A 24,232-nucleotide genomic window follows, 5' to 3' on the forward strand; every position below is an offset into this window, starting at 1 on the left:
GCGTACACTTTTACATCAGGAGTTAAGTTCCCCACAGGCCTTGTTGCTGGGCAGAATAGCGTGGTGGGTGGAGTCTTAGCACATAACTGCCGTTACCTCAGGTTTTAGTCAGAGCACAGTTGGGGCTCAGCGAGTGCACATGCCGGAAACATGTAGGGGATCGCTAATCCCTCCTCCAGTGGGTTGTATGGGAACGGACTGACCCGAAACCACAAGTAGGACCTCTTAGGACTTGCACCTCTTAAGGCAGATGGTATGCCCTGGTCTGCACAGTGCCTTAGACTACAGGCCGCTTTACACACAATGACATCGCTAACGACATGTCGTTGGGGTCATGGAATTCGTGACGCACATCCGGCCTCGTTAGCGATGTCGTTGCGCGTGACACGTACAAGCGACCACTAACGATGCAAAATACTCACCTAATCGTTGATCGTTGACACGTTGTTCCTTTCCCAAATATCGTTGCTGCTTTGGGATGCAGGTTGTTTGTCGTTCCTGCGGCAGCACACATCGCTATGTGTGACACCGCAGGAACGAGGAACAACATCATACCTGCGGACGCCAGCAATGAGGAAGGAAGCAGGTGGGCAGGATGTTCCATCCGCTCATCTCCGCCCCTCCGCTTTTATTGGGCGGCCGCTTAGTGACGCCGCTGTGACGCTGAACGAACCTCACCCTTAAAGGAGAGATTGTTCAGCGGCCACAGCGACGTCGGTGAACAGGTAAGAGTGTGCGATGCTGCCGTAGTGATATTGTTCGCTACGGCAGCGATCATCCCGTGACGCGCCACCGATGTGGGCGGGTGCAATCGCTCGCGACATCGCTAGTGATGTCGCAGCATGTAAAGCCCGCTTACCTGAAACTGAAATCTGTGGACACAGGAGTACGGGCCTGAAGGTGGGTCCCCAGAAGGAAGATGAAGGTCAGACAAAGCAGGAACTCTGGAGTCTGCTGGGGAACAACACCCCAGTGGGATTCAGGAGGCCTCCTCTATTGTGTCAGCTTGGACAACAGGATAGGCTCTGTTCACACTTGCTGAATATCACGCCTTATATGTGACTGTTTCTCTGCATCCATTTGCCTGCCTGTCTATGGAGCTGATTCATCTGAGCATGTTATACCAACCATGGCTGTGTACATTTTTTAATGCTCAATAAGTAAAAAAATTCCATTTGCCTCCCGACTCTACTGTTTTTCCTGTGCCAACGTCAAGGGGTACACCATTGAATACCTAGCTGACAGGAAAAAACAGTAAAATCAGCATAAACCCCCACACGCCCACAGCTATGTGCTTTTCACTGTCACCGGATCACCAAAGACACGGGCACGGCCACCAACATTCATCATGGTACATGCAAGAGGATCCGACCCATGCACGATGCCCTAGGTACATTGCACTCCGTTTGTTACCCTTCCCTTTCTTTTCGCCGCTCGCTTGGTACTTCCGCGTACCTAGTGTGACAGGACTCCAATTTGTCATCATACAAAATCAATAAATTATCACAATATGCTAGTATATGCTCAGAATGACTTCAATTCACACCACAGAATGTGGTTGGCTATGTGTAAACACATAGAGCCCAATTCATCAAAGCTACTTCTGGCATAATTTTTTTTGAAAAGTCTCAATATTTTGTTGTAACTCAAGCATGGGCTAAAATTTCATGACTTTTTGGGTTCACTCGCCATTGTCGCCCAGCTCTGAAATGGGTGAAGCTGAGTGGGATAGCGGCATGGCAACTCCCGCTCATTAAATTCATGGTATTACTTGTTTCACAACTCTTACTCCAGTCCCTGACTGGAGTACAATTTCTGGCAGGGCACATGCAGAGGAACATACCACTTGTCAGGTGTGGTAGATTCATTAAGAGTCGTGCACCTCCGAATGAAAGAAAGAGTCTTACTTTAGCATGCTCCGTCAACAAGACCCATGCGAGCAATGCCAATCTTGATGACTTGGGACCATATTGTGCAAATATCTTCTGACATAGTATTTCAAATCATAAGAATGGGAGAAGGGAAGGGAAAATGCAGCTGATCCACCGACTCAATTGAAGCAAAGAATGTCTGTTGGATCAAATGTGGATATCAAGAAATAGAAAAAAAAATATAGCTTCTAAAATTCCAAAGGTTAATTTAAAAAATGGATATTAGAATCATGATGAAAGCAACGCGTTTCAAATGCTCCTTTTTCAAGCTTGGCACATACCTTTGAGAAAGCCACCAGGCGAAACGTGCGTTGGGTTGCTAGGGCTCTCTGGGAGGACGTCCCTCATACACCATGGGTAAGTTTATGCTGTGATTCTTTGTATATTCATTGAGTGGGATTTTTTGATGTCTCTTTACTATAATATGAATACATATTGGAATAATCTTTAGAATAATCTAATTGATGTTACGTCTCACTTAGTGTCTTGCTTATGTCGCTTATCCTTTGTCCCATGGTTTGGATGAGTTTTATCCTCCCTAGATTCACCTCCCCTACCAGCGGGATTTATGTCTGACATTTCCTCTATGTAAACACCTTATCCACATTATTGCTGTCTATACTTAATTTATTTCTGTATTTTTTTGTATAAAAACTAAAAATATTTTGGTGGATGTGTTACTCCTATTGTTGTTGTTTTTGTTATGGTCTGAGGGAGTAGATTCCACTTTATAGATTTTTGGGAGGAATATTCAATGCCATAACCCCTCCTTTTTTGGCATATTTCTGGCCCTGTGATATTGGTGCTTGATGAATTGTATCTTGCTAATTGTAGCATTTTAAACACGTTGCTTTCATCATGATTTTAATATCTTTTTTTTTTAATAAACTTTTCAAAATCTTTTCAGTGAAATCCTAGGGGGCAATGCACCTAGGATTTCATTGTGTTGAACGCCTTCGCTGGCTGCCGGCAGTGTTTTCCCTGGCTGGTCTCTCTGAGATCAGTGATTGTTTTGTCTTGCTGGTCTACTAGGCATTGCCCCCACCTGGTCAGAATCCTACTCCACACTGATGAGGGGTAACACCCCGAAACAGCTGTCTGTGGATGGATACCTGGCCTTGGTATTTCCCTTGTCATATCTTTAAACTTGTCAAGAGTTGGATATTGACTAAAAGGGCCACTTAATATGGTGGTTATGGTGGTCTCCGAAAAAGAGCCACTCCTTGGCTAGGTCCTTCCCGGATGGACATCTGGCTATTTTCCATGTCGATATTCCTAACAGAGGTTCCATGGACCTTTTTGATTCGCATATATCCCAGGGGGCAATGCACCTAGGATTTCACTGTGTTGAGCGCCTTCGCTGGCTGCCGGCAGTGTTTTTTCTGGCTGGTCTCCCTGAGATCAGTGATTGTTTTGTCTGGCTGGTCTACTAGGCATTGCTCCCACCTGGCCAGAATCCTACTCCACACTGATGAGGGGCAACACCCCGAAACAACTGTCTGTGGATGGATACCTGGCCTTGGTATTTCCCTTGTCATATCTTTAAACTCATCAAGAGTTGGATATTGACTAAAAGGGCCACTTAATATGGTGGTTATGGTGGTCTCCTAAAAAGAGCCACTCCTCGGCTAAGTCCTTCCCGGAGGGATATCTGGCTATTTTGCATGTCGAGACTCCGAACAGAGGCTCCACTGACCTCTTTGATTTGTATAAACTTTTCGAATTTTAGAAGCTGGAATTTTTTTTCCTTATCTCAAATCATGTTTTTGTTCAAAGCTTAAAATCTCGAGATATGTTCAGCTCTAAGAAAAGGTACAGAAGGACACATCTTTAGAAGGCTTAGCATGAACAGTTTTATATAACTCACTTGCAAAGTGGTTGAAGATGAACAGCAATAAGACAGCAAGACAAAATATAACATCTCTTAAGAGCTAAGTATTTATCATCCCGCAAAGCCTTAATGTGCGACGACATCCATCCACTTTGTAGACCGTGTAGATGACAAAAATAACACAATAAATTCCAAAACAATAAATCCACAAGGAAAAATAAAATAATTCTCCAGTTCAAGACGACCTTTCTGATCCCATTTTGGTTTGATGACGTCATCTAAAGTGAGAATGATTTTGGTCTTACGCTGATTTACCGAGCACTGCTCATCCTATAACGAGGCGGTAAGCGCTTCCTCACATTACCAGCTCTTTAGACTATTTCTGTAATGTTCTGTAAGTAGCATTTAATGCTTTTTTGCCACGCTACGCTCTCTCATGTAAGAGGGTCACATGCTGGTGATACAAACCCACTTCAGATATTATTGTCAACAGGAGAAAGGAAAAATGAAAATGGAAAGTGATCATTATTTAGGAGAGGGAACACAAGAAGAACACTATCTAACTTTATGTTTTCTCGCTCTTGGAGGAACCCTGTGTTTAGTACACAGAGCTATTGATTTTTCCACCACAATAAAGGCTGTGCCACAATTTCAAGTAATACCGTATATCAGACATTTTGTACGAGGATCAAAGTGCACACAAAGTGCACAATGTATATCAGAAAATAGAAAAAGAGGTTGCACAGTGGTACCTAATTATTAAATACTTCCATCTTTAAGGGTAAAGACAAGGAGCGCCAAGTGTAGTGCGCACAGCTGAAAGATGAACGGCTACGGACTTGTGCGGATGAAAGTCGATTCTCAAATTTATTGGTTTTGCAGGTGAAATTCAGATTACTTGCAAAACTGTGAACAATTTGAAAAACAACCTTAGCCGCCTGCTCCTTTCGCTCTATATGTCGTTAACCTAAGTGAAGCTCTGGTTATACATTAGGATATGTCATAGGTGAGGTTCTGGACATAATAAATTGTATCCTTTGGGTTCCATAACCTGTTTTCAATGCAGCTAAAAGCAGTTTAAGATAAGGAATAGACTTGAATTATGAGATGAGCAAAGCTTAAGGGGGCCATGTTGAGGAGAGCCATTGGATCAAATACTTAATTAACCTCTGGGACATATAGGACTGTGGGAAGTGTGTTCAATGATATCGATTTTCTATACATAAGCCAGTCTTCAGAGATATCCAAGATGGCCCCCGATGACATCATAGTCCCGCCCATTAGTGTCACCATGGATCCGCCCCGATGATGTCATAGACCCACCCAACAGCATCACCGCAGATCTGCCCCGATGATGTCACAGATCCACCCATCAGCATCCCCGCAGATCCCGATGATGTCACAGACCCACTCATCAGCATAACCGCAGATCTGCCCCAATGACATCATAGACCCGCCTACGATGATGCCCACCAATTAGCCTATGGACTAACACATTGTTCAACCCACTGACCAATGAACACACCCAGGCATGCCCACTGTAGGGCTGACCATGCCCCTTTTCCTAGTTTATATAAGAGACAGTCACTAATAAAGCTCTCTGTTTTGGGCTCACCTCTGATCAAGGAAAGATGAACATCTGACTGTGTGTGTCTGGGGTCAGTTTTCAAGCATGCACTCAATTCTCATTAATTAGGTCAGGCAGTAGGCAACACGTGAATACTGGTTAAGAGTTCATCCTAACATACGGATTTCATCCATTGGGTCACCAGAATACTTTTTTAGAGACGGGAAGGTCTTCCCTTAAAAAAGACACATTACTGCTCACCTCTCTGGCACTTTCAGTCTTCATGATCACCCATCTGGTCTTTGCAGCATTTTCTTATCATCACCATAAGCGCGGAATTTCTGCATGCTAGGCCAGAACTTCGGGATCTGAAGAGGCCTGAGAGAGATCTATTCCAGTTATTTTGTCATGACGGGAGACGTGATCTTGCTTGCACATATGGAGAACCCTTTTCAGGGGATTTTAGCACTCATAGTGATGATAAAATGATATGATGAGGACAGGTGATGGTGAGGAGTTGAGGGGCCGGAGAGGTGAGCAGTAACGTGAGTATAAAGATTTTTCTTTCTTTTTTTAAACTTTTGATGTCCTTTTATGGTTCAAAAAAATTGTAGCCGGCGATTGTCATTTTCCTGGTTTTGAATGGAAGGGAATTACAAAAAAAATCTGCAATTCACATACTCGCTCATCTCTAGTTGAAGGGTGGAGGCTGGGGTTCCTCTTGAATCTTCTAGACAGAGGGGCTTGAGCCACTTCAGCCTTCTTTGAGTTGACAGCCTCAGACAGACTCAACACTCAAAATTTCCTACCAGGGTATTAGAATTTTAAATCAGACAACCAAATTAAATTTCATTTGGAAATTTCTAGATGTCTTTGTAAATTATTACAACTTAATGTAATTTATTGAACGTCTCTTAGAAAAATAAAATTTTCCTTCACTATGTGTTCGTAGAGTATATTTGCCATATTTTTTAGGAAATTTTTTAATGTATATGTCAAACTAATCCATAGATCCCCATTCACCCAACAAAGGCCAAGAGAGTGAAAGTTTGTGCAAAGTCAGTGTACATCTATATACGTTTTTATGGTGTATACAATACTATAGTGTGATCAAGTACGTGTTTCTATGAAGAGGCATCCAGCAAAAAAAGAGCCTGACAAGCAACCTGAGACTTCTGCATTGTTCAGCCTGAGCCAGGCGTCGGCTGATTCAGGTTCACTGGTTTTCAGCTGTGCAGGAGTTAATTCCTGCAAACTGGTGGCAAGGTCCTAGAGCTCAGGATCCTAAATGCCTCATGCAGCTGTCTCCTCCCTATTTAAAGCACGGCTTCCTTCTAGTATGCGCTGATAATAGTTCCTGCTTTAGTTCCTGTGATTTCTGGTCTTGGTAATTTTCCTATTGATGGTGATCCGTGCTGCACTTCTGGGTGGTGTGAGCATTCCCTTGTTGTGCGCTACTCCCCCCCTTTTTCTGTTGTTTCCCAGTACACATATTGACCCTCCTGTGTGTTTTGAATGCTGTGTGTATGAGTTTCCATTCTCCCTTATCTGTATTTTTTGGGGGGTTTCGTCTTTGTGTTTTCCAGCCTCCCCGAGGGTGTGGGAGATGGGGAGTAAGATCAGGGCTCAGACAGGAGTTAGGGTCATGCTGGGGGCTCGAACCTGGCTACCATCAATCCTACCTTCGAAATAAGGTACTCTAGTCTGAGGGCCAACCTAGGGTCACCCGTCCCATCATAACATACCCCGTGATACCTATACAGTGTCATATGTAGAATATATCAAGAAGTCCTCCAGATTGGTACTTCTGATCCACACCGTGCAGAATGTATCAGATATCTATATAGCGATTACGCCAAAGATTTCTGGGCCCAAGTTTTGACATTGCTATCATAGCTGCTCCTGATGAGTAGGATGTGGAGATGTGCCAGCTCTATTCACCTTCTTTTTTAACCATTTAAGGGCTTTTTGTAGATATATTTATTGAAGACATCCACAAATCAAGGCAAGGTCGCACGTGAGATTTGTGCTGCGATTGTTCGATTTTCTTCGCGGTGATTGACCACTCGATCTCTTTGCCCTTCTGTACCGCACATGTCTACTTTAAAGGCAACAAGTTGTCTTTCAGGTCTTTCTAAGCCACATCTATTTTTTATTGAAACCTCTGCGTGAGGGTGATGCTGTCTAACAAAAGAGGATGGTGGAGTTTCTGTGTTTCAGAGAAGTACGTCTCGCCATGTTCACTGCCAGGGCTGATAAGGAAGATTACACCATCTCTCTCCTTAGTACAAAGCAAGTAGCGATAACTGGGAAGCGGCTACACAGTTAACATTTATTTTCTGCTGCCTGGAAAGAAGTTTTCATGATCAAATGCTCTAAAGACTTCAAAGGCAAAGGCAAAAGATACACAAGCTTGTTTTTTTTACAATACCTGGATCAAATGGAGGAAGCTTTTTCCAAATTACTTTGGAAGTCAAAGTCAAACATATGGAAAAAGTAGAATGCAAAACTATTTTTTGTCTCTAGCGGCCCAAACCAATTCCAAGACGCCCCAATGGCCAAATTTATTCAGCCGTGCTTAAATGATAATTACTAGCTTTATGTAGAGTCCCACAATCCGGTTCCATAGGGAGCTCTTATTTAGGTTGGATTTAAGGAACTTTTTTTTTCACTTTATGTTGTAATGTTATTGTAACACCTGCCTGGATCAACAGACTTAGGTGGGATGTAATGGACAGACTAGGGGGACGCCCCTCACCAAGCAGGACCCCCACAAACCTGAAACCCTTTATCCCCTATACAGGGATTTGTAATTACACAGGGCCCTGGAGATTTCTACCTGTAGAAGGCTGCAGTCCAATGAGAGTAGTCGTCAGGCAGGGTCAAACCAGGAATAGCAGAACAGGGACAGAACCGGCAGGCAAGGACGTAAACAGAAAACGTAGCAGTGGTCAGATCCGGGTCGGGCAGCGAGGTACAAAAGCAGCAGGCAGAAGGGTAGTCACAAAACACAGAGAAATCAGCACACAGGAATCAAAATACAAACAGCACATGAGCCAGGAGTACAGAACTATCTCTGGCAGTGGTCATGTGACAGGAGGGGGAATAAGAAGGGTGTGGTGTCTTCCCATTGGCTGTAGCTGAACGCTGATAACCTCAGCTGGAAGACACATGCCACCCACAGTCAGCCAGCGGTACTGCAGATCCCAAGATAACCCAGCCCAGTGGATGATCGGAGCCTGCGCCCACCGGTGCTGTTGGCATCAACTCCTCTCCCATCACCAGCACCATCCACGGCAGGAACATGGCGTCGCCTGGCGATCGGAGCAGAAGTCGCTGGAGAAGACTTCAGCGGTGACGTAACAGTTATGGGTTTTATGTTATGTGTTTCTGTAATATATCTTCTGCATCATGTCCTTTTCATCCCTGCACGTGACATTTAGTCCCTTTCATGGTGACATGGTGGATCATGGGCCATGTATTGTGCAATTCCCTTGCATGTTCCTTCCCCCGGAGGAAGCAAGCATCTATTGACACGAAACGTGCGTTGGAGGGTTTTTCTGTAACATATGTTAAGTGCAGAAGTGGGGTGCATTCACCCATGGGTAACCTGTTAGGATTCTTGAACTATACTTAGCCACTTTTTGTGTCTATATACCACATCAATGTTTTATTTCTTGTATCATTATACTTGATTTGGTGGTTTTAATGTGACTTGGTGAACATAAGCTGTCCTGGGCATTTTGGATAATAAATCCTCCTTTTTTTTGCCCTTCACATGTATGTGGGTGTTCATCCCTTTGTATGCCATCTATTAACACTTTTTACTATTCTCTATACTGTGGTGTGTTTTTCCAGTTTTTAACTGATTTTATGATAAATAAAAACTTTGTATTTAGCTTTTAATGCTCATGGTTCTCTTCTTTTCTAAATCTATCATGAAGTGGCTTACCCTCTTTTTATTTCAGAGTTTATTTAAAATGAGATGATGTCCATCGGTCAAATATTTATGTTCCCCCGATGTATGTAACATTATAAGTAACCTCATGCACAAGGTCAGTCTAAATCGCAGCTTATTATGGCGCATGTGCAGTTTAAACAGTGCACATGCGCTGCAAGAAAAACTGCTTAAAGAGGACCAACCACCAGGGTTTTCCTATATAAGCTAAAGCCAGTGCTATACTGGCGCTATCATGCTGATTCCATACATACCTTTGGTTGTGAGATTGGATGTATAGTTTCTGAAATACAGGCAAGCAAATTTTGTGAAATACACTGTTATTTGATTGGATTGATAGCAGCTACAGAATATCTAATAGGTGGGTCGAGCTTTGCAGGTTATTCCTGCCCTGTCTGCGTTCCTGTCCTTCCTCCCTCCCTGTCCTTCCTCCATCCTTCCTCCCCATGTAATAACAGGGACAGAGTATAGGAAGGACAGGCAGCAGACAGGGGCGGGAATAACTAGCAAAACCCGACCCACCTATTAGACATTCTGTAGCTGCTATCAATAAAATAACAGTGCATTTCACAAACTTTACTTGCCTGTATTTCAGAAACTATACATCCGTTCTCACAACTAAAGGTATGTATAGAATCAGCATGATAGTGCCAGTATAGCACTGGCTTTAGTTTATATATGACAATCCTGGTGGTTGGTCCTCTTTAAGCCTGCTCATGTACATGACATCACAAACAAAGTCCTAAGTGTGGGATAAACTCACGTGCATTAAATATGGTATATGATTGGGAAGGTTGTTAGAGAGGGGGAACATGTGTCATGTGACCAGTGATAATCTTCTGCAGATAAAGCATTGATTTTAATGAAACTATATCAAGCAGCCCAGTAAGTGACACATAACTGGAATTTGGGTCTCTGCACCTACAGCATGCTGCTGTCACGCTAGGTACGGGGAAGTAACAAGCAAGCGGCGAAAGGTAAGGGAAGGGGACCCCTGCACCTAGGGAAGAGGGAGATGGTGACCCCCTGACCAAACCTACTGCTGGTCCCTCACCACCCTAAATAGATTCTGCACATATGCACAAAGCCGAATATCTGACCCTATGTATCCATAGTGCTGGACCCTAAATAGGGAATTGGAGGGATGATCTCTTCGTCAACCGCATTAAACACTATGGAAGACACAAGGAGGACACACAGGTGGAAAAAGCATAAACTACTTATCCACAGATAATACAGTCAGCAAAGCTTCAGCAACAATACCACAGATGAGTACAAGCCACCTGCTTGCAACCAAAGTTAGAATAAACTGAATAATATCACCAGCAAAAGTCCAGGGAATAAGGGAGTATTTAAGCACCAAGAGAATACTGATGATCAGCAGCTGGACGGAAGTTGAGCTCCTGCTGGGTCCAATAGGAGTAGAGATGAAAATCCAGTAGGAAAGCTACCTATACCAATGAATACTGACAGCAGGAACAATAGAAAGTCAGGGAGCATTTTGATCAGCCAAACACTGTGACCTTCTATAGCCAGAAACCACATGACAAATCCATGATAGCTGCCCTTAGATTACATAGCAAAAACCTGCTGACAGATTCTCTTTAATGATTTCAAAGTAAAAAGAAAGGGCAACAAAATTTCACCTTTTCTGATCCTTTGTCAGCTATGAGATTGGTTGCGCACCACTAACCATATTTTTACTTTTTTTTCCCCTTGCCTATGTCACACCTCCTGCAGGAGTGAATGGCTGGTGCTACAGCAATCGTACTGACCAGTCCATATTGTCAACCCTATTACCCTCGCTGGCAGTTGATGAGGAGATAGCACCTCGTGGCGGTGAGTCATCAAACTCCGGTCCCGACTACTCTCTCGGCACGGCACCTGAGACGGCCTCCTGCACTAGGCACTGAGAGGTTCACCTCCAGCGTGTACAGTTGCACAGCATCTGGGACAGCCGACAGCGCAGAGGAGGAAGCACTGGGACACTTGCTACCACAGGTCACCTAGGGGTCCACCTCCATCACACATATCTTGGGTAACTGCCAGGCAAAAGAGACGTTTCTCATTCACTAGCCCCCACCACCGGACATCATCTGGAGACTCCTGCCAGCACAGGACGATAACAACGAATCATCCCTTGGCTTCATCCATGACCACACGCGCATTCCAGTGTTGTGCCTGCTGCGCAACTTGCTTAGGTGAGTTTGATCACCGCTTCTTTTTTGTCCTATCAGTGCTTAAAGTTTTTCACAGAAGCACTTTCTTGTTTTTCTTCTTTTTCCATAAAATTATTGTAGAGGTGGTTGAGCATGACCACCTATCCATATGCAAATAGCCTCTTGAGAAGGAAGTTAACTTGACCTCTACCGCCAACTATTGGATGTAGCAATCCAAAAAGACAACATCGACCCTTAACGAGCCTTGACACATGACTTAGATATATAAGATTACAAGAAGCCAAACCAGAAACTCCATTTGCAGAAACGGTGTTTTGGAGTGTTGCCCCTCCTCAGTAGGCGAGAGGCTTCTGACGGGGAATGTTTCTCCTTCTGGAGAGTGCCACCCCCCTCCCGATGTCAATTTTACTAAAATAGTAATAATATTTTAGTAAAACAAGGTAAGGACCAGATATCGTAAACAAGGACAACTAATTTTTCTTTTTTTTTGTGATTTTTGAGACAATATTCTTTAAGTGAAAGGAGTCAAGCGATATTGGTATCATCAATGCTCGTTGAGTGTGACAAGTGGCATTTTCATGGAGTCGGACACCGGGGACTTACCTGAGCAGGTCTCATTAGATTCATCTTCATTACTGCCACAATCATTTGCTCCATCACAAAGCCACCTCTTGGGAATACAGCGGTTACTTTGGCACTTAAATTGGTCTCCCGGACAGCTGTGGTTCACTAGGAAAACATAAAGAAGCAATTTAAGACATTCAAGGCAAGTGAGTTCTTAACGACAAGCGCTGCCTGTAAATGAGTCCGGAATAATACATGTAAATGGGGTGGCGGAATTACAGCACAATGAGGAAGCGTGTCATATAGCATTTATTTTTATTAACAGATGAATAAAGAACTAAATGAGTTTTTAATGGTATTTTGTTCAAAAGAAAATGAATGGTACCAAGTCATTTGTCAACAGCGAGATAAGCTTTAATTCCAGAAACAATGCTTTATAATTTATATATTGTTAACAAGCAAATGCTAATCAGCTTTTTAGTGATTCATGTTCCAGAGAGTAAGCCACAAGTGGGAGCCGGCTATGGAATAGGCAATGTGAGTTTAACATTCATTTGTTTATAATTAAAAAAAAAAGAATATGAAAAACATACTTACTGCATTATGTTCTACTTTAAATGTAAAACTTAAAGGGTCCAAGGTGGTGTAAAAACTAACAATACATTTATTCTCCTCACCCAAAGTGGCACCTTCCCACCCAAAGTGGCACCTCCCAACCCAAAGTGACACCTTCCCACCCAAAATTGCACCTCCCCACCCAAAGTCGCACCTTCCCACCCAAATTGGTACCCTCCCATCCAAAGTGACACCTTCCCACCCAAAATGGTACCTCCCCACCCAAAATGGCACCTTCCCACACAAATTGGCACCTCCCCAGTCAAATTGGTACCTTCCCACCCAAAGTGGCACCTACCCACTCAAAGTGGTACCTTCCCACCCAAAGTGGAATGTCCTCACCCAAAGTGGTACCACCCAACCCAAACTGGCACCTTACCACCAAAGTGGCACCTCACTACCCAAAGTGGCTCCTTCCCACCCAAAGTTGGACCTCCCCACCCAAAGCGGTAGCTTCCCACACAAAGTTGCACCTCTCCACCCAAAATGGTACCTTACCACCCAAAATGGCACCTTCCCACCCAAAGGGGCACCTCACTTGCACTTTAGGCATGATGTACATCCCTGGTCCCCTGGCATCAACATCAGGAAGGGGCCATGATGTGACTGCTGCAGCCAATCAGTAGTCAATGAAGGGCTGTAGCCATCACATCTCATGTCAATTATCTGCTGTGGAGATGCAAGCAGGTCGAACCCTGATCGTGGGCAGGTCAGGACCCAATACATCCAGGATGCAGCGGGTCCTGATCATGTGTACATACCCTTAGTGATGGGCGAATAGTAACTATTTGTGTTCAGATTATTCGTAATGAATCCAACAGATCTATTCCAGTATTTGTCACGAAAAATGAACCTAATGCAAGTCAATGGGGAACTCAAGCATTTCTCTGAGAAATCTTCATGAAGAACGCTCGAGTTCCCCATTGACCTGCATTAGGTTCATTATTCATAATGAATACTGGAATAGTACTTTGGGATTCATTACGAATAATTCGAACTGCAATAGTTACTATTCGCCCCGGTACTAATCACTATAAAACAAAGAAATGTTTCCATTCAAATCTACCCCATTTCAGAGGTATCACTCAGATGCCAGGACCAAATAGATGTCACATTTCTTTGGCCACTGCAGCCAGTCATGGGTGTGAGCAATCAGAAGATTGATGGATGGACCATTGTCCCACCAAAGGTTATGGCATCATTGACCCTGCAGCCCAGTGGTGGACATATTATTGGTGCCGCCTGTCCAGCCGCACAGGGGCCTAAGAGGTTAAGGGGCCCATTTCTACCTCCAAAGCAGGTAGAATTGTGCATTATGATAGGCTCTTGGGCTGCAAAGGGCCCATATTTTGTTCTTGCACAGGGATCCTTTTCTTTCTGTGTCCGCCAAGTGCTGCAGCCAGTCAGCAACCTCATCTATCAAGTGCCTGATGAATAAATGAAAAGTCATCACTTCTGATCCTAAAAGTGATAAATGAGGTAGTGGAGGATTTGAGTAGTAAGGAACCTAATTTTGTAATGACCCCTATTGTTTGCCAAGTCTTGAAAATATCCTTTAGAAAGTTGCTCCAATTCCATTCTTCAAGTTGTCCCAATTCCATTCTTTGAGTTGTCCCAATTCCATTCTTAAAGTTGTCCCAATTCCATTCTTCAAGTTGTTTGAATTCCATTCTTCAAGTTGTCCCAGTTCCATTCTTCAAGTTGTCCGAATTCAATTCTTCAAGTTGTCCCAATTCGATTCTTCAAGTTGTCCAAATTCCATTCTTCAAGTTGTTCGAATTCCATTCTTCAAGTTGTCCGAATTCAATTCTTCAAGTTGTCCGAATTCAATTCTTCAAGTTGTCCCAATTCCATTCTTCAAGTTGTTTGAATTGCATTCTTTAAGTTGTCCCAAATCCATTCTTCAAGTTATTCGAATTCCATTCTTCAAGTTGTCCCAATTCCATTCTTCAAGTTGTCCCAATTTCATTCTTCAAGTTGTCCCAATTCCATTCTTCAAGTTGTCCCAATTCCATTCTTCAAGTTTTCCCAATTCCATTCTTCAGGCCCCTTTACACACTGAGACTTTCTAGCGATCCCACCAGTGATCCCAACCTGGCCGAGATCGCTACAAAGTCTCTGGTGAGTCGCTGGTGAACTGTCAAACAGGCAGACCTGGCCAACGACGCAACAGCGATACGGACCTGCAGAACGACCTAGCTAGTCATTGGGGACATTGTAAAGCAGCTTTTTGAAAGGGAAGTCGCTAACGAAGTCGCTATAAAGGCCCCTTTACACACTGAGACTTTCTAGCGATCATGCTGCACAGCGGGAAACAAAGGACCAAAGAATGGTCCTGAGAGATGTGTAGTGATCAGCAACCTCACAGCAGGGGCCAGGTTGCTGCTGTGTTTCACACACTGCAATGTCGCTGGGGAGGTCGCTATTACGTCACAAAACCGGTGATGTTACAGCGATGTCGTTTGCGATGTTGCAGTGTGTAAAGGGGCCTTTCAAGTTTTCCCAATTCCATTCTTCAAGTTGTCCCAATTCCATTCTTCAAGTTGTCCCAATTCCATTCTTCAAGTTGTCCCAATTTCATTCTTCAAGTTGTTACAATTCCATCCTTCAAATTGTTACAATTACATCCTTCAAGGAATGGTCTCAAAATATTTGTAAGAAAAATAAAAAATAAAAATGGGGATTTGAGTGGGAGGTAATTTTATTTTGTACTGACCCCTAATCTTTGCCAAGTCTTGAAAATATCCATTAGGAACTTGTTCCAGTTAAATTCTTCAAAGAATGATGGCAATTATTTGCAATAAAAATTAAAAAAAAACCCTATCATATTCATATCCAATACTAATATCTGGTGCGGGAGGAGATCCACACTCATCGTGATGGTCAACTGGTTCTGCTAAAATTAGCTGGGTCCACCACCGTTCATCGTGTATCACCACATTAAGGTTTTATTTCAATACAAAGTCTTAGACAAATTTTTCCGACTCTCTCATTATTTTCACCAATAGTTTAGAATCCAGACTTTTGTACAGAACAATTAACATGAATATAGTGTATCTCTCTCATTAATTTTCATTGCTTCTGGAATTATGTGTCCCTGAAACTTGGTTTATGATCCACTTGACCTTAAGCGCTGCTGACTACAGATAATTACAGCAGATAATATACAACTTTCAACAAACAGAAGAGTTCGGTAGAGGTCACCTTGGACACATAATATTAACATTGATTTGGTACATTGTAATAATTTTCATTGTTAAAAAAAAATGGTGGAAACAGTTTAAGTTACGGAAGGTAATAGTTCAGAAAGTCCATTTTACAGACACAGAGTCTAACTTGTCTTAAAGGGAATGTGTCAGCAGGTTTTTGAACCTCATCTGAAAGCAGCACGATGAAGGCAAAGAGACTCTGAATCTAATGATCTATCACTTAGATTACTGGGTGCAGCCGTTCTTACACAATGTGCATTTTTAGCTTTAGCCATGTAGCGGAGTCCAGAGGGCTTTCCCCACCCACACCAGGATCTCTACAGAGATTGTACATTGACTGTGAGGTGTAAATCAGAGGAGGCGGCGTGCCGGACAACATGATGTCACAAGGTATGTACTGATAGAACAGGTGCTCCTATGCTGGCCCTCAGACTTGAGACCCTGTGGCGCTGTCCCTTGTCCCGGAGATCAGCTTTATGGTAGCCAGGTCTAAGCCCCCAGCGTGACCCTGACTCCTGTCTGAGCCCTGATCTTACTCCCCACCCCACCCTGTGAGCGGGTTGTAAAACCCAGTAACAAAACCCCACAGAAACAAGACAGACAAGGGAGAACAAAAGCTCGTTCACACTGCACTAAAACACAAAGGAGAGAGGATATGAGTATAACGGAATAAAGGAAAGGGTAGGAAGCAAAAGCACAACAGGGGACTTTCACTACACCATAGCAACTGTAGATCACCATGAGCTGCACAACCGCTAAGACCTGGATCGCTGGAGCTACGCTAAAGCTATCTTCGGCGATCTCCTAACACACTCCCCAGCCTTAAATAGCAAGAGACCAGCTGTGTAAGGTAATCAATCAGCAACCTGACTCTCAAAAGAATTGCACTCTGCTCCAAAAAGGATTAACTCCTGCATAGCTGGGAGCAGTGAAACAACTCAGCCAATGCCCAGTAGATCTGAGCACTTAAGAGTGACCAGGTTGCCTGTCGGACTCTGAAATGAGAAAATAGTCTCACATTGTAGCTGTAATCCGAGAGTGCGGATCCGGACAATGCATGACACATGTCAAGAGGAAACAAGCCACAGCAATGATAAGGGTCCGGCTGCTAAAACAAACAGCAAATAAACAACAGATCAGACTGTTACAACACAGGCATGCCTCAACTTTCTGTGTGAACCCTTACAGCATGCTGGCTTCAGCTTATATAGCAAAAACCTGCTGACAGGTTGCCTTTAATATTGAAAGAATATTTGACTTGTACACGTCTTTAGTCTTGTTAGACCTCATCATTGCCATAAATATTTTTAATTATCAAAACTGTGTCTTCAAAATGAAAGTTTAGTCCAGTGCTTTGGACTTTTTTATTTTTTTCCCAGCACACAGCGCTCATGGCCACCCGGTACTGCAGGAAACCTCAGGTGCCCCATTTCCTTGATTGAGGAACCTGCATATTTGGTTGACCGAGAAAAACTCTGCAGGGACAAAAACAGTAAGGCTGGGGCCATACGGGGCACTACTGTGATCCTCGCATGACAATCAGCTCATGCTGGCAGCACAGTGGTAGCCGAGTGTCATGCGAGTGTCACTGCGACTGAGGTCTTACTGTGCAAGCGGACCTCAGCTGTGGGGGCGGGCCAGTGCTGAGGAGGTGCGAGCGGGCTCTGAGGAGGGATGGGCCGATGCTGCGGAGGGTAGGGAGGGATTATCTCCCTCTCTCCTCCATTGCCGGCTATTGCCATTCTTGCTCTGCACTCGCATTACACCAGTGTAATGCCAGTGCAGTGCGATTTTTCTCTCGCCCCATAGACTTGAATGGGTACGAGAGAAACAAGGATCGCATTGCACCCGCAGCATGCTGTGATTGTTTTCTCGGTCCAATTAGGGCTGGGAAAATATTCGCTCATGGGTGCTGACACATAGGCTAATATTGGTCCGAGTGGAATGCAATGTTTTATCGCATTCCACTCGCTATGATTTTCATGTCGTGTGTCTTAGGCCTAAAAGAAATGCTAAGCTACACCGGCATCCCATCTTTTCTTTTTCCAGGTTGGTAGGGGGCCCCGTACTACGCCAACAGGTCTTGAAAGAGCAATGCCCCATAACGCTATAGCAAATTGCTCAAATATATACAAAGTACTTTTGAGCCATACATTTTATTATCTTAGTATTTTCTAAGCAACTTAATAGTAAAAAGTGTAATTATTTTCTTTTTTATGTTTTTGGACCCATGTGCTGGTTTATAGGTTGCATATATGGCTTTTCTGTCCATGCCTTTTAATATGTCTTTATTTTGAGTGTTTTTATTTAGAACCTACACCCTAAATTCCCAAATTAACCTCCACGAAAGCATTTTTTCCCCCCAATTTATAGGTATTTTCTGAATTCTGGGGGACAATAAAAATCATTCTATTCACAAAGTTTCCAAAAAAGAAGTTTTGCCATGGTAAAGTTTTTAAGGAAAGTTGTAAAGGTATCTTTACTCATCACGAGACTAGATGGGTTCATAGACAAGAGAAACTTTGTAGACTGATAGGACTCAAGTGTTCTGGTACATAATATATATAGCTTGTTTTCAAGAAAGACAGAAACACTTTGGAGTATAGTACATTATCTAAGAGCTTAAGCCTAGACAAGACTTCACTTCAGAAAATACATCTTCCTTCCAGACATAAATAGATTTATAGATAAAAATCACACTTACAGCAAACTGCAACATCCTCATCGCTCCCATCTAGACAGTCATTTTCTCCATCACATTTCCAGCCTTCTTGGATGCAATGCTGGTTTTTGCATTGATATTCTTCCAAATTACACAACTTCAGCAATATTTCATCAGTGTTAACTAAAGGTCAAAAGAAAGCAATGGAAAAGGAGTTAGTTTAGGTTGTTTTATGGGTCTACTGTGGATTTGTAATAGTCTAAAACTCTAAATGAGATGCATGAGGGCCCTACAGTTGTTTCATGCGCTGAGGATGCCACGTGTTACCAGCAAAATATGTCGGGTTACTTACTATATTCTCTTGCTCTTAACTTAAAAACATTTTTTTAATCCATTCTTTTCTAAACTTAGTAAAACATTAGTCCCTGCTGTAGTCTTTTTCTGCCTAGTCGAATGCAACATCCAATTTATTTTCCACTCTACTGCCCAGGTAATCATAGAATGGTAGAGTTGGAAGAGACCTCAAGGGCCATCGGGCCCTGCACTCGAAGGGGTTGGACCCAATGGCCTTTAAGGTCTTTTCCAACTCTACCATTCTATGATTCTTAATCCACTTCTTCCTTTTCTTTCACCTTCATTTCTCCTCTACCAGTCCATACAATGGCCGCCCACTGCCATGAGTTCAAGACCATTCATCTGTTCCACCTATACATTTCTGACCTAACCTCTGCCTATCTTCCCACACAACCTCCAGTCTATAACCTGTCCCTTCTCTACACCTCTTGCCTTATCTTCTGATTCACCTCACATGTAACTTGTGCTCTACAACTTGTCCTCTAAACATTTTCAGCTAATCCCCTGCTATGCCGCCTTACATCAACTCTAGTCCATAAATTGTCCCCAGAATCTTTGACCTAATCTTTCAATACCTTGCTGCTAGAGATGGGAGAATAGTAACATTTCATGTTCGTGTTATTTGTAATCCCAAAGTTCTATTCCGGTATTTGCCACGAACAATGAACCTAATGGATGTCAAAGTGGAACCCGAGCATTTTTCTTGTCGTGACGAATACTGGAATAGTCCTTAGTATTCGGTAAGCATTATCCAAACATGAATAGTTACCATTCATCCATTATTATTTATTACACAAAAGCATAACTTGTTCATGTCATGTATCTCTAGACAAATCTCCTTCTAATTTCCCACATACAGTCTCCATTCTATAACTTGTCATCTCCATACACCTATGACTTGATCTGCTTACACATCTCCATACATATAAAAAGCATGGACCGCATCCCAGGGATATTTTCAATTTTCTTTATTCCATCAGGCAACGTTTCACCCTACATATGTGCTGTTTTGGTTGTGCTTGTTGTGGCAATATAGTTATAGGCAAATGTTACCACATTGGTGGGAGGTATACATGCACCAGCTCCTTTGTGTTATATGTTGTCTCATGCCTGTGTGGGTTGTTGTACATGGATGAGAGGACTATGGAAGTTAAGTCCCGTATTAGTAAGCATAAGAATACAATTAGGACAGGAATGTTGGAGCTTCCTATTCCCAAACATTTCAAAGAAAAAGGCCATAATGTCAGCCAACTGAGGTTCCGTGTGATTGATGGGTTCCACCCCTCAGAAGAGGAGGGGATAGACTGGGTATTCTGAAAAGAAAACAATATTTGGATATTTGAGCTGGATTGCCTTCAACTGAAAGGATTGAATGTAGAGTATGATCAACATGGTTGTCTCTTTAATTAAGTTTTTGGTGGTGTTCGAATGTGTTTTTTAACAGTTATTGTCAAAATGCTTATAAAAGCCCATATGTAAGGTGAAATGTTGCCTGATGGAAGAGAGAAAATTGAAAATACCCCTGGAATGCTGTCCATGCTTTTCATCTGTGAGATGGTGACCAAATGAATCCCTTGGACTTAGGGGTACTTTGCACACTACGACATCGCAGCTGCAATGTCGGTGGGTTCAAATCGAAAGTGACGCACAACCGGCGTCGCTGTCGATATCGAAGTGTGTAAATCATTTTTGATATGATTAACGAGCGCAAAAGCATCGAAATCGTATCATCGGTCTAGCGTCGGTCATTTCCATAATTTCAGAAGGACCGATGTTATGATGTGGTTTGTCGTTCCTGCGGCAGCACACATCGCTGTGTGTGAAGCCGCAGGAGCGAGGAACATCTCCTACCTGCGTCCTGCGGCTCACGCTGGCTATGCGGAAGGAAGGAGGTAGGCGGGATGTTTACGTCCCGCTCATGTCCACCCCTCCGCTTCTATTGGCCGTCTGCCGTGTGAAGTCACTGTGACGCTGCACGACCTGCCCCCTTAGGAAGGAGGCGGGTCGTCGGCCAGAGCTACGTCGCAGGGCAGGTAAGTCCATGTGAAGCTGCCGTAGCGATAATGTTCGCTACGGCAGCTATCACAAGATATCGCAGCTGCGACGGGGGCGGGGACTATTGCGCTCGGTATCGTAAGCATCGGCTTGCAATGTCGTAGTCTGCAAAGTACCCCTTAGACTTGGTGAAGGATTGCACCTGGTGCTACAAATAGTCTGTTTTGTGCTTACCTCCCCATACATAATCTCCAGTCCAAAAGCTATCACCCTATAAATGTTTGACCTCACCTCCCGATACCTTCCTACATGTAATCTATAGTCTATAACCTTTCCACTTCATAAATGTCTAATCTAGTCTCTTACTACTAACCCACACATAAGCTCTAGTCCACAACCTGACCCCTTCAAACAATTCTAGCCAAATCTTCTTCTACCCCCGTACATGAAATCAACTTTTCGTAAACTGTCCACAAATCTTTTATCTGATTTCCCAAGGCCGCCAAATATGTAATCTCTAATCCATAATCTCTCATTTCCATCTGTTTTACCTAATCTCCCTCTCCCTAGTACAAAACCTGTCCACATCATACATTGGTAGTCTCATCTCCTTCTACCTTATCCCATATAGTCTCTAGTCTATAATATGCCCCATGTACACATCTCTGACCTAATCTTTTACTACTTCCTCTAGATTATCTACATCACACAGTTTTCTAATTATTATAAAAATATAAAAATTGTGACTTGCATTTGTATTCAGCCCCCAATACTTTGTAGGACCACCTTTTTGCTGCAATAACTGTGGTAAGTCTTATGGGGGACATCTCTACCAGCTTTGAACATCTAGAGGGTGACATTTCTGCCCGTTATTCTTTGCACGCTCGCTCTCGCTTGCTTGGATGGAGACATCTGTGCACAGCAATTTTTAAGTCTTGTCACAGATTCTCAAAGGGATTTTGGTCTGGACCGTGACTGGGCCCTATACTCACATAAATGTGCTTTGATCTAAACTGTCCATTCTAGCTCTGGTAGTATGTTTAGGGTTGTTGTACCGCTGGAAGGTGAACCTACACCCGACTCTTAGGTCTTTTGCAGCCTCTAACAGGTTTTCCTTCAGGATTCTCCTGCATCCATCCTCCCATAAACTCTGACCAGCTTCCCTGCCCCTGCTGAAGAAAAGCCTCCCCACAGCAGGATTCTGCCACCATGTGTGATGGGGTGATGTGCAGTATTAGTTTCCCACCACACATAGCATTTTGAATTTAGCCCAAAAAGTTCTCCTTTGGTGTCATCTAACCATAGCAAAACCTTAAACTTTCCCACTTTGTCCCCTACATGGCTTTTTGCAAACTGCAAATGGGACATCTTATGACTTTTAAACTGCCTTTCTTTTGTCACTCCTACATAAAGCCCACTTTTGTGGAGCATATGACTAATAGTCATTCTGTGGACAGATTCTCACCCCCGAGCTGTGATGTCTTGAGCCCCTCCAGAGTGACCATGGGCCTCTCAGCTGCTTCTCTAAATAGAGTTCTCCATGCTTGGGATGTCAGTTTAGGTGTACGGCCATGTCTTGGCAGGTTTGCAGTTGTCTTTGGTTCTGGTTGGTTTTGGTTTGCTTCCATTTTTGGTTGATAGAGTGAACATTACTCAATTGGAAATTCAGAGCTTCGGTTATTTTTTATAACCTAACCCTGCTTTACTCATCTCCACATCTTTATCCCTGACCTGTCTGGTGTGGTCCTTCGTTTTCATAATGCTCTTTGATCTCTACTGTAAAATTACTCAATATACAATTCAGAGCATAGGCTATTTTTTATAACCTAACCCTGCTTTACTTCTTTTCACATCTTTATCCTTGACCTGTCCGTTGTGTTCCTTTGTTTTCATGATGCTCTTTGATTTCTAATGTACTATTACTTAATAGAAAATTTAGCGCATAGGCTATTTTTTATAACCTAACCCTGCTTTACTCCTCTTCACATCTTTATCTCTGACCTATCTGGTGTGTTCCTTTGTTTTCATGATGCTCTTTGATCTCTAATGTAACATTACTCAATAAAAAATACAGAGCAAAGGCTATTTTTTTTTATAACCTAACCCTGCTTAACTCCTTTTCACATTTTTATCCCTGACCTGTCTGGTGTGTTCTTTGGTTTTCATGATGCTGTTTGATCCCGAATGTTCTCACATATACCCCTGAGGCCCTCACAGAACATCTGTAGTTATTCTGAGAATAAATAACACAGGTGGACTCAATTTACTAATCGGTCACTCAAAATTTTATTTAGAGGTATTAGACTATAAGGGACTGAATACAAATGCACATCAATATTTTCAGAATAATAGGTTAGAAAACCATGTATGATTTTCTTTACACTTCACAAATACTTGCTACTTAGTGTTAGTATATCACATAAAATCCCAATAAAATACAGTTAAGTTCGTAGGTGTAATGTGCAAAAACTTCCAGGGTATGAATACTTTTTCAAGGCAGTCTATCTTTTGCTATGTTCTATCAAGAGATTGATAGCTAGAGGAAAGGTCATATTTGGACCTAGGATTTAGGATATAGGATATGACCATATGGTCATTATACAACCATCACTATCGATATTACAGAAAATAATATTTAGCTCAACAGCAAGAAACGTATTTCTAAGAATCTGAAGTTCTGTTTCTCTATGGAATATTTCTCATTTTATTTTTTTAATGTTTTTTTTTTATTTATTTTTATTTTTTTCTCGAAAGGCAGCTTGTAAGTTGTGTTGTAAGTTTGTTGGCGTCTCCTTAAGACATATTCCTATATGAAAGTTTTGGAAGCTTGGGAGTGAATTTCGTGTAGTCTTACTATGCAGATGTTAGAGAAGAAAACAAAGGAATCTTTGATGAAGCCTTACACACACAAGTCGAATTGTTTTCATCCAAATGCTGGTTATCAGCACAACTGCAAACTCTCCCTCCAGGAACGGCGAGGCAAAGTGTACCGCAGCCCCCATTGTTTATCCGGCAAGCGTTGTCACCTGCAGTCATAAAACATACACCTCAGCGTCCAATAATGTGAACTGAAACATTGACATTACATTCACAGCAGACATGAAAAATCCACCGTCTGGCTACTCGAACACTGCAGGCTTCTCCGACCAGAAAATAAAGCAATAACTTACAGAAATACATAAATAAAAAATTCTCAATAACAGCTTTATCTCTCCGGAGCAAATGTTTAATATGATGCAATTCTTGTGCCATGTTTCTTAATGAGAGCAATTATTACATTTCTTTATTTGATTAAAACTTTAAAAATGTTAGGATTTTTCATAGAAAAAATTAGGCTGCTCCTATGTAAACATGATAAGACGCAAA

The 24,232-nt window shown here is 42.7% G+C and overlaps 1 protein-coding gene across 5 annotated transcripts in view; it reads right to left on the reverse strand.

Moving 5' to 3' along the window:
- The window catches only part of LRP1B (LDL receptor related protein 1B), a 2,012,817-nt gene that overhangs the window by 883,223 nt on the left and 1,105,362 nt on the right, over positions 1-24,232 (reverse strand). For all 5 annotated transcript variants that reach the window (XM_075317168.1, XM_075317164.1, XM_075317167.1 and 2 more), the window contains exons 15-17: positions 23,770-23,892; positions 18,560-18,700; positions 12,071-12,196 (exon numbers count right to left, since the gene is read on the reverse strand). In XM_075317168.1, coding sequence (XP_075173283.1) covers positions 12,071-12,196; positions 18,560-18,700; positions 23,770-23,892 — 390 coding nt within the window. The remainder of the gene's footprint in view (positions 1-12,070; positions 12,197-18,559; positions 18,701-23,769; positions 23,893-24,232) is intronic.

This window comes from Anomaloglossus baeobatrachus, chromosome 7 (assembly GCF_048569485.1).
Source record: "Anomaloglossus baeobatrachus isolate aAnoBae1 chromosome 7, aAnoBae1.hap1, whole genome shotgun sequence".
In the NCBI taxonomy this organism is placed as follows: Eukaryota; Metazoa; Chordata; class Amphibia; order Anura; family Aromobatidae; genus Anomaloglossus; species Anomaloglossus baeobatrachus.